Source organism: Leptopilina heterotoma, unplaced genomic scaffold (genome assembly GCF_015476425.1).
Source record: "Leptopilina heterotoma isolate Lh14 unplaced genomic scaffold, ASM1547642v1 Lhet_24, whole genome shotgun sequence".
Lineage (NCBI taxonomy): Eukaryota > Metazoa > Arthropoda > Insecta > Hymenoptera > Figitidae > Leptopilina > Leptopilina heterotoma.
The window spans coordinates 5119828-5129386 of NW_025110956.1; the positions used below are offsets into that span (position 1 = coordinate 5119828).

General features: G+C 25.3%; 1 protein-coding gene across 1 annotated transcript; it reads right to left on the reverse strand.

Annotated features, from left to right (window-relative positions):
- Positions 1-258: 258 nt before the first annotated feature.
- On the reverse strand, positions 259-9238 carry LOC122502848 (V-type proton ATPase subunit B). Its single transcript, XM_043613138.1, has 4 exons — positions 9039-9238; positions 7930-8396; positions 4921-5586; positions 259-1834 (listed from the first exon to the last, which is right to left on the reverse strand). The coding sequence occupies exons 1-4, from the start codon at positions 9124-9126 to the stop codon at positions 1568-1570; spliced, it is 1488 nt and encodes a 495-aa protein (XP_043469073.1). The 5' UTR covers positions 9127-9238; the 3' UTR covers positions 259-1567.
- Positions 9239-9559: the final 321 nt, after the last annotated feature.

The following is a 9559-nucleotide window of genomic DNA, read 5'->3' on the forward strand; positions in this document are numbered from 1 at the left end:
GCAAACAATTTGAGGTTATGTTCGTTACTCTCGAAATGAAAATACACAAAAGGAGGAAACTTTTAATAAAAATCACTGACTTAATAGTCTTCATTAGCCCTAAAATAATTAATAAATTCTGATTTTAGTTTTAAATTAAGAACAGAAAGTTTCAATTAAGGAAAAAATGACACAAACATAACCTCAAAATGGTTTGCTTCTTGCGTCATCATAACAAATAAAAAAATACCGGAAGGCGGAAAATTCAGAAAAATAGTATACTTTCATAGATTTTCTTTTTTTAATATAGTTATTGTACATTTATCTTTGTATAACACTAAAAGAATTTAAATGATTAACTTTTTTCAAATAATTATACACGACAGTTTTTGAATCACTGACATTTAATAACAATGATTGCTTCGGAACCTCATAATCAACAGGCGCATAGCAATTATTTAATTCGAATAAATTCTAATGACTTTCCTTTTTTCAAAATCAAGCAATTATTCTTTTTTTCATTTAATACATAATATTACATCTAAAATTTACAATAAAACTTGATTAAAAAACAAAAAAAATGTGTATTCGATGAAACTTACATTTTTTTTCTCGAGAGGGTAAAGAAACTGTACACGTGGATGTTTGGGCGACAATTCTCTTCTTCAAGGATGTTATCTACTTGATAAGAATAAAAATTTTCATTTTTTTTTGGAATGTGCGGGGGAGCGCTTATTATTTGAAACAAATGTTTTTTAACGCACTTGCTCTTTTTTTTCTCGTTCATAATACTGACTGATATATTACAATTTACAATTTTTACGATTTCCATTTTTAACAGACGTAATTTAATTAACGTGTGTGAAAGAGAACAATCAGTGGAAATTTTATTCAAAAAATAAGAGATGTTTAAAACTTACACATGGCCTTGGTGTTGCTTTTTTGAAAAATATTTCGTTGAAAGTTCTTTCTTTTTTCTTTGTTTTGTTTATAATTAGCGACGTTAATTTATAAGAATTATTTTATCCATTTAATAAAATACAAACTTTCCGATGAATGGAAAAACGACGTATAGTGCATTTTGCTAAACTAAATATCACCCTTTTTTGAAATTTTTCATATACTCTCTTTTGAACTTGTCGCTAGTTTTTTCTCTCCTATTATAAAGAAATATTCAGAAAAACAAACATAAACATTATTCAGCAGCTAATTTAAAAATTTACATTTAAAATATCCAGGCATATTTAAAAACCCGATTTTCTTTTCGATCCTCGAACTATTATTTATGTATTATTATTATTACATAAATTTTTCAAATTATTTGTTCTATTGTCTCGGAGAAATAATGGCTCTGAATTATTTTTGTATAGTACTTAGATCGAAAATCAAGAAAGAATTTTCAATCAATCTTTTTAAATATATTTTCATGTTTTTCACATTTTTTTCCCCAAAATTTTGTTCTATTGAAAAAAATCTTTTATATGAAAAAATATCTATGGGAAAAATTGAAGAAAATATTCTTGTTCTTAAATCGGGTTTTGCTTTCTTCTTCTTAAATGATTAGAACTAAAGATAAATTTCAAGTAGATTAATGACGCGAGTCTCTTGGATAGAATTCAGCGAGGGTACTGGCTGGAATTCTCTTCAACATTTCCTTGGGGAAAATACGAAGTAGTTGCCAGCCAATGTCAAGTGAATCGAAGACTGTACGATTCTCGTAGCTTCCCTGAGAAATGAAATTCTTCTCGAATTTCGAGAGGAATTCGAGGTACAATAAATCATCGGGCGTCAATGCTTCCTCACCGACGACGGCCTTCATTGCTTGAACATCCTTTCCGATGGCGTAACATGCGTACTGCAAATTTTTACATTAAAATTAGATTTTGAAAAGTGGAGCAAAGAAAATATTTTTCTTCTAGATACAAAAATGTTAATTTCTATTTAATGGAATTTTTAAATTCTCTTGATCTTTATCTTTATCTCTCTATCTTATCTTTATTCCAATAAAATTTTCAACAGTCAGAATTTCTATTTTACATAATAATTGTTTCAGAAGTTAGTAAATTTCAAATTTAGAAAAATGAGGTTCATTAAGAATTTTTATTTAATCGAAATTTTTACTGAAAAGAATTTTGGATTGATTTTCACTAATTTTTGGTAATGAAAAAAATTTCTAGTTTCATTTTATGGAAATTCTTTTAAATTAAAATCCGGCCATTAAATAAATTTTATTTTTAACAATGGGCCGAATGAATAAAAAATAAAATTAACTTTTAAACTCATCGAAACTAAATTCATTTAAAAATGCATAAAATTCTATAACAATTCGAAGAATTTTCTTTTAAATTCAAAAATTTAAATACAACAAATTTTTTGTTCGAACAAATAAACAAAATGTTATAACAAAAATTTAAATAATAAATTATAAATTTGTAGGCAAAATAATAAAAACACAATTTTGTAAATAAAAACTCTTCGAGACAATTTTTTTCTAATGGAAATTCGTCTGGATGACGAATCATTAGAAACAATATCAATCAAAGAAACATTAAATATTCATTTTGCTAAAAAGAAAAGTCGATTAAAAATAAATTACACTTTTGAACTCATATCGAACTGAAAATTCGCTTATGTAAAAATTTTCTACTAAATAAAAAATTCATCGAAAGAATATTATTTATAATTGACAAATTCAATTAAAATAAAAATTTAATTGTATTTTATTAAAATTCGGTTGAATAAAAATTCTACACTTTCTCCAATCAACCCAAATTATTCAGAGAATTCACAAATTTTTAATTTTTATCGCACAACTTCAATTTTGATTTAGAAATATTTTATATTTTTTAATTCGACATTTAATTTGAAAGTTTTTTGAAATAATTTTCTGTCAATTGGAAAATATTTTATTTTCTCTCTGAATGGAATTTTTTCTCTAAATGAAATTTTTTCTTTGAATTTAATTTTTTCTCTGAATATAATTTTTTCGTAAAAGACTTCAACTTGAGAAAGAATTTATATTTAATTTAACTTTTTTTAAAATAATTTTCTGTCAATTGGAAAAGTTTTAATTTTTTCTTTGAATTTAATTTTTTCTATTTGAATATAATTTTTCGAAAAAGACTTGAATTTAATTTTTTTATTTGAATATAATTTTTCGAAAAATAAAACAATTGAGAAAGAATATCAGAAATCACGTTGATTTTTTCATATAATTTTAAATAAAAAAAGGGGATTTTAATTTTTAAAAAGGGTAATTTTTAAATTAATTAAAAAATTATTAAAAATTTTAAAGCAAATATTTTTAAAAAAATTTTTTCTGTTAATTGATATTTTTTATCTTTTCCGTAGTTTTTTATTTTTTTTTATTTGGAATGACAATTTTTATTAAGACCCTTTTTTTATTTAAAAATTTGAAAATTTTATATTGTGTTTTTAAAATTAAAAATTTTTGTTTTAAAAAATGATATATACTTGAAGTAAATTGCTGTAGAAAATTAGTAAAATTTACTTTGAACTTAATAAAATTTCCTTCAAAAGTAGTAAAATTTAATATTAAAAACTGTTATTTATAGAATAATTTCCACTATTTTCAAAAACAATTTTCTTTTTGTAAAAATTAGAAAAATTTACTTCAGAAATAGTAAAATTTATTGTAAAAATAAGAATTTTTAATAGTTAATTGTTACTATTTATTTACTGTCTTGTAGGGAAAAATTTCTAAGTTTAAAAACTCTGAGAAATAATATAGAAAAAGATTTTTAAGTTTCAAAACAAAAAAGTTTGCAAAGTTTGCAAAAAGTAACAAATTTTTTCTTCAAGCATAACTAAAAATTTTTCTAACTAAAAAGATACAGTTTTTATAAGTTTTTTCTGAAAATAAGAGGAAGAGTGGAGAAAATTTATGATTTTGTGTTTTAGGAGATAAAAAAAAGAAAAGAGAAAAAAAAGTGAATTAAATACAAAAGGGAACTAACAGTTTTATCTGGAATATTATTTATAACTGAAAAATTCAATCAAAGAAAAAATAAAATTCAAATCTATTAAAATTCGGATCAATAAAAATTCTATACACTCAAATCTCGCTATAACGACCTTCTCTATAACGAGCGCTCTCTATAACGAGGGCTCTGTCTCTCGGTATAGCGAGAAAAATTTCCTTCCGATTACCCCCACTATTTATAAACAAATGCACATTCAGTTGGATTAAATTTGGTTGAAATCAATATTATTTATATAAAATAAAAATAAAAAAAGTCATAAAAAGTCACTTCTTATTTGAAATTATATCAATGAGTCGAACATCTTCAAAATTTTAGCTTATATAAATTTCTGTATGTTAAAGTTCAAATTAAACTAGGTTACGTTTGTAATTTTGACATTATAAAAATTGTAAACACTAAAAAAAAAATGAATGAAGAATTGCGCTCGTAATAGAGGGAGACTTGACTCCCGAACTTCTCGTTATAGCGAGATTCGAGTGTACCTCTTCCAATAAAAACAAATTATTTTGAGAATTGACGAATTTTCAATCTTTCTTTGCGAAACTAAAAAAATTTAATATTATTTATTTCGATACTCAATTTAAAGCTTTTTAAAATAATTTTCTGTCAATTGGAGAATTTGTAATTTTTTCTCTGAATTTAATGTCTGTAAAAGAAATTAAGGTAGTAACTTTTAATATTTTCAAAGTAAAACTCACACTGACAGAAACTTCTGCGCATTTTTGGCCATTTTTGGAATAAAAGTTGATACGATCGAATACATTTTTGTAAAAATTAGTTCTTAGCGCAGTAAAATTCACTTTGAAAATAGTAAAAGTTGCCAAAAATGCGCGCAGAAGCTCCAGACAATTTTCGTTTTACTTCGTAAATAGTAAAACCCACTCCATATTTTTCTCCATTCCCGTAATAAGAACAAAAAAAATAAGTAAAATCTTACCAATTGATTTGAAACATCCGAATGATCCTTGCGAGTCATTCCTTCGCCAATGGCCGATTTCATCAAACGTGACAATGAAGGCAACACATTGACTGGTGGATAAATTTGCCTATTGTGCAATTGTCGATCAACGTAGATCTGTCCCTCGGTAATGTAACCAGTCAAATCGGGAATAGGATGTGTAATATCGTCATTAGGCATAGTGAGAATTGGAATTTGTGTAATTGATCCATTACGACCCTCAACACGTCCAGCACGTTCGTAAATTGTCGCCAAATCGGTGTACATATAACCAGGGAAACCACGACGTCCAGGAACCTCTTCACGAGCGGCAGACACTTCACGAAGTGCCTCAGCATACGAGGACATGTCAGTGAGAATAACCAAAACGTGTTTCTCGCATTGATAGGCCAAAAATTCAGCAGCCGTTAGAGCGAGACGCGGTGTAATAATACGTTCAATTGTCGGATCATTGGCGAGATTCAAGAACAAACATACATTCTCCATTGAGCCATTCTCCTCGAAATCTTGTTTAAAGAAACGTGCCGTCTCCATATTAACACCCATAGCGGCGAAAACAATGGCAAAATTGTCCTCGTGTGAATCGAGGACGGATTTACCGGGCACTTTAACGAGACCGGCTTGACGACAAATTTGGGCAGCAATCTAAAAGAAGGAAAATTAATTAATTATTTAATTATTAAATTACCAATTTATAAAGATAGAAAAACAAGAGTGCCACAAAAACTTTCCTATCCTTATTTCCAGAGAGAATATTTTACTTTTCCCCTGTTCCCAATAAAGAAAAAGATTCAAAAGCAGTTCAACTATAAAAAAAAATTCAAAACTTTGATTTCAAACTTTACTAAAAATAAAATTTGTCTTTCCTTATAATGAATTTTCCTCGATTATTTACAAAAGTTTCAATTATTTTTGATAAAATTTTAGGAAAATTCAATTATTATTTCAAAAAAGTTTAATAACTTGTTTATGAAATTTCAATTATCTCAAGAAAATTAAACTGAAATATTTTAAAAATCTTATTTTAATTATTTTTTAATAAAATTTTAAGAAAATTCGATAACATATTTCAAAAAAGTTCAATTACTTATTTATGAAATTTCAATTATCTCAAGAAAATTAATCTGAAATATTTTAAAAATCTAATTTCAATTATTTTTAATAGAATTTTAGGAAAATTCAATTATTTAAAAAAAAAGTTCAATTACTTGCTTGAGAAATTTAAATTATCTCCAAAAAATTGAACTAAAATATTTTAAAAACCTAATTTTAATTATTTTTAATAGAATTTTAGGAAAATTCAATTATTTCAAAAAAAGTTCAATTACTTGATTATAAAATTTCAATTATCTCAAGAAAATTGAAATGAAATATTTTAAAAAGATATTTTTTCAGAAGTTTAAATATTATAATTTTTTAAAACTTCAATTCTTTAAAAAGATTGTAAATATAAAACATTCTAAAATTAAGATTCGATTTTTTTAAACCTATAATTTTTTAACAAAATTATTTATTTTCAATTAAATTTCATCCAATTTTAATTATTTTGTTACTAACTTTTAAAATTGGATAGAAGAAACTAATTTTTGTTATAGAATTTTAAATAAAATTGATTAAAACAATAATTCTTTAAATAAATATTCAATTAAATTGAATTTTTTGACATTTTAAAATTTTGACAAAATTGAAATTTCCAAAAATTTTAGTTTAAAATCTTCGCTTAAATTCAATTATTTCTGTAAATTGCAATTGTTTTTAACTAAAAATTTTTTAATCTTTATTAAAATTAATAACTTTAAGAAAATTACTCTAGAATTGAATTATTTAATTAATAAGAAAGTAAAATAAAAATTATAATACATTTTTTAAAAAATTCAAATATCTTTAAACAATTAAATTGAACCTAATTGAAAAAAGTTAAACCCAGAAACCTAATTGTTTCCAAAATTTTAAATAAAATTATTCAAAACTTAAATATTTTTCAAAATAAATATTCAATTGAATTAAATTTTTTTACATAAATTAAAACTTTCAACAATTTTCCTTTAAACTTTTCGCTGAAATTCAATAATTTCTATAGATTGTAATTCTTTTTGTCTCAAAATTTTTTTAAATTTCATTAAAACTAATAACTTCAAGAAGATTATTCTAGAATTAAATTATTTAAAATAAAAATTAAAAAGATTTAAAATTGGAATTTTTGAAAAATTACATTTTGAATAATTTTACTTTTAAAATTTTAAAGAACTCAAGTTTTTGAAAAATTATATTTTTTTCTTTTTAAATAATTGAATTTTCAAAGAATTTTCTTTAAATTATTAAAAACAATTGCTTTATAAAAGAATTTTGAGTTCAAAATTTTAGAATAATTTTTCATTAAAAATTCTAAAGAACTTGACTTTTTGAAAGATTATATTTTTATTTTTTAATGATTAAATTTTAGATGAATTATATAAAATAATTGAATTTTGGAAGAATTTGAGTTGAAATTTTAGTAATAATTGAATTTCAGATCTTTTGAAATTAAAATTTAAAAAAATTTTAATTTAAATTGAATTAAATAGAATGAAATTAATTATTAAATTCAATTCAATTTAATTAACGTCAATTTAATTTAATGTAAACAATTTTAATTTCTGTAGATAAATAAATGACAATAAAAATTTAAATTCTCATTTTTTAAAAGAAATATTCAATTATTATTAATTTCTTCGCAGTAATTGGAATTATTTTTATAAATTTAAATTTTAAATCTTCTGAAATTCAATTATTTTTAAAAATTTGCAATAATTTAAATTGTAATTTGCAATTTCTGCTAACACCAAAGAGCAAAAGTTTTGTAGTAATTCTAGAAATTTAATATTTTTCCAGTAATTTTGATAATATTCCCAGACATTTTCCTGATTTCTCAATTTTATTTTCCATGATTTTCCCCTGAATTCCTTAATTTCCCTGACTTGTGGCAACCCTGGAAAAAATTATTTTTACCTCGTTATGTGGCAGACCAGCTGCTGAGAAAATGGGAATTTTCTGACCACGAGCAATGGAATTCATAACGTCAATTGCGGAAATTCCGGTTTGGATCATTTCCTCTGGATAGATACGTGACCAAGGATTGATGGGTTGTCCCTGAATATCAAGGAAATCCTCGGCGAGAATTGGTGGTCCTTTATCGATCGGTTTACCAGAACCATTAAATACACGACCTAACATATCCTCAGAGACTGGTGTTCGTAAAATATCTCCAGTGAATTCGCAATGAGTGTTTTTCGCATCAATACCAGATGTTCCCTCAAACACCTGAACAACGGCCTTTGAACCCGAAACTTCAAGAACTGATCCTGAACGTAAAGATCCATCGGCGAGTTTCAATTGAACAATTTCAGCGTATTTGGGAAATTTCACATCGTCCAAAATTACCAACGGTCCATTAACGCCAGACACAGTTTTGTAGACTGAAAAAAAACGAAAAACTCTTGAAAATCCGAAAATGGTTTACACGAATATTTAAAAATATTCCTCGAAATATATTCTAAAAAGAAGAAACTTTTCTAAAAATAATTATTTACCGAATAAATAAATAAAAAAAGGAAACGCCCGCAGCTCACGTGAAACATTCTATTGTTGACGTTTCTATTCATAGTTTACATTTATTTTTTTATTTTTAAATCCCAACTTTAAAGAAATTATAAATAAATTCCATTGAAAATAAAAGTTGTGTTTTTACAAAAAAAGAAAAAAACTTCTAAAAATGAATTTTTCATATAAAACCCAAGTGTTGAAAATCCCGAGGTAAATATATCATCAAGCAGAAGTCACATGACAGTAATGAGCTACGAGCGCACTTAAAATTAATCCAATCAATTTTCTTCCATTTTTCCTCAACTACTAAATAAAAACGATTAACAATTATTAACTATTTTCCATACTATCAAGTTTCAGTCGAAAATTATCAAAAAAAATTGTAAAAATTCGGCAATCAGCTGACCCAGTTGTAGGATCGATCAATTGCTACGCCCACTCGAATGAAACCTCGCTGTCATTTTGAGAGAGAGAGAGAAATTGAAACAATTCTGTATTTTCTATGCAAAACTCACCGAGACGGGGCTGTGAAATAAAATCCCTGGAAACTGCCAAAACATGTTCCTTGACAGCTTGACGATTCCCGATGGTATTGGGATACATTTTTTCTTGTCAAAAAAGTGTTTAATAACTATAGATAAGTTCACAAGAGAAAACCTTACTGAGACACAGTGCCGAAGAAACAAGCAGAAAGCAGAAGCTCTGCGCGTTTAGCCACTGCGCCGTTAAAAAGAGAGACGAAAACTTGTAATCTAAAAGGAAGGGGGAAATTTCTGTTTCATTTTTTAAGGAAATTGGTAAATTTAAACCTTTTTTGTAATACAAAAGTAGAAGGAGAATAGTAGTTCACAGTTAGTTTTATGTATTTTTGGGACTAATTTCAGTGAAAGGTGGAAATACGGGTGTAAATCGGTTTTGACTGATTAGTATTATTCAAGAAGAGAGAGAGAAAATAAAGCACGTGGGATCACGTGGCTTTTACTTGCTGATCAATTTACCTTTAAATTTATCAGAAAATCAAGAAATATTTATTTAT

Bases quoted from the DNA above. Each gene is read 5' to 3' on its own strand.
- LOC122502848 (XM_043613138.1), bottom strand. From the start codon at position 9,126: ATGTATCCCAATACCATCGGGAATCGTCAAGCTGTCAAGGAACATGTT. The intron at 8,397-9,038 runs GTGAGTTTTGCA...GTTTTTTTTCAG, and splicing joins TATTTCACAGCCCCGTCTCG to TCTACAAAACTGTGTCTGGC. The intron at 5,587-7,929 runs GTAAAAATAATT...TCCTTCTTTTAG, and splicing joins CTGGTCTGCCACATAACGAG to ATTGCTGCCCAAATTTGTCG.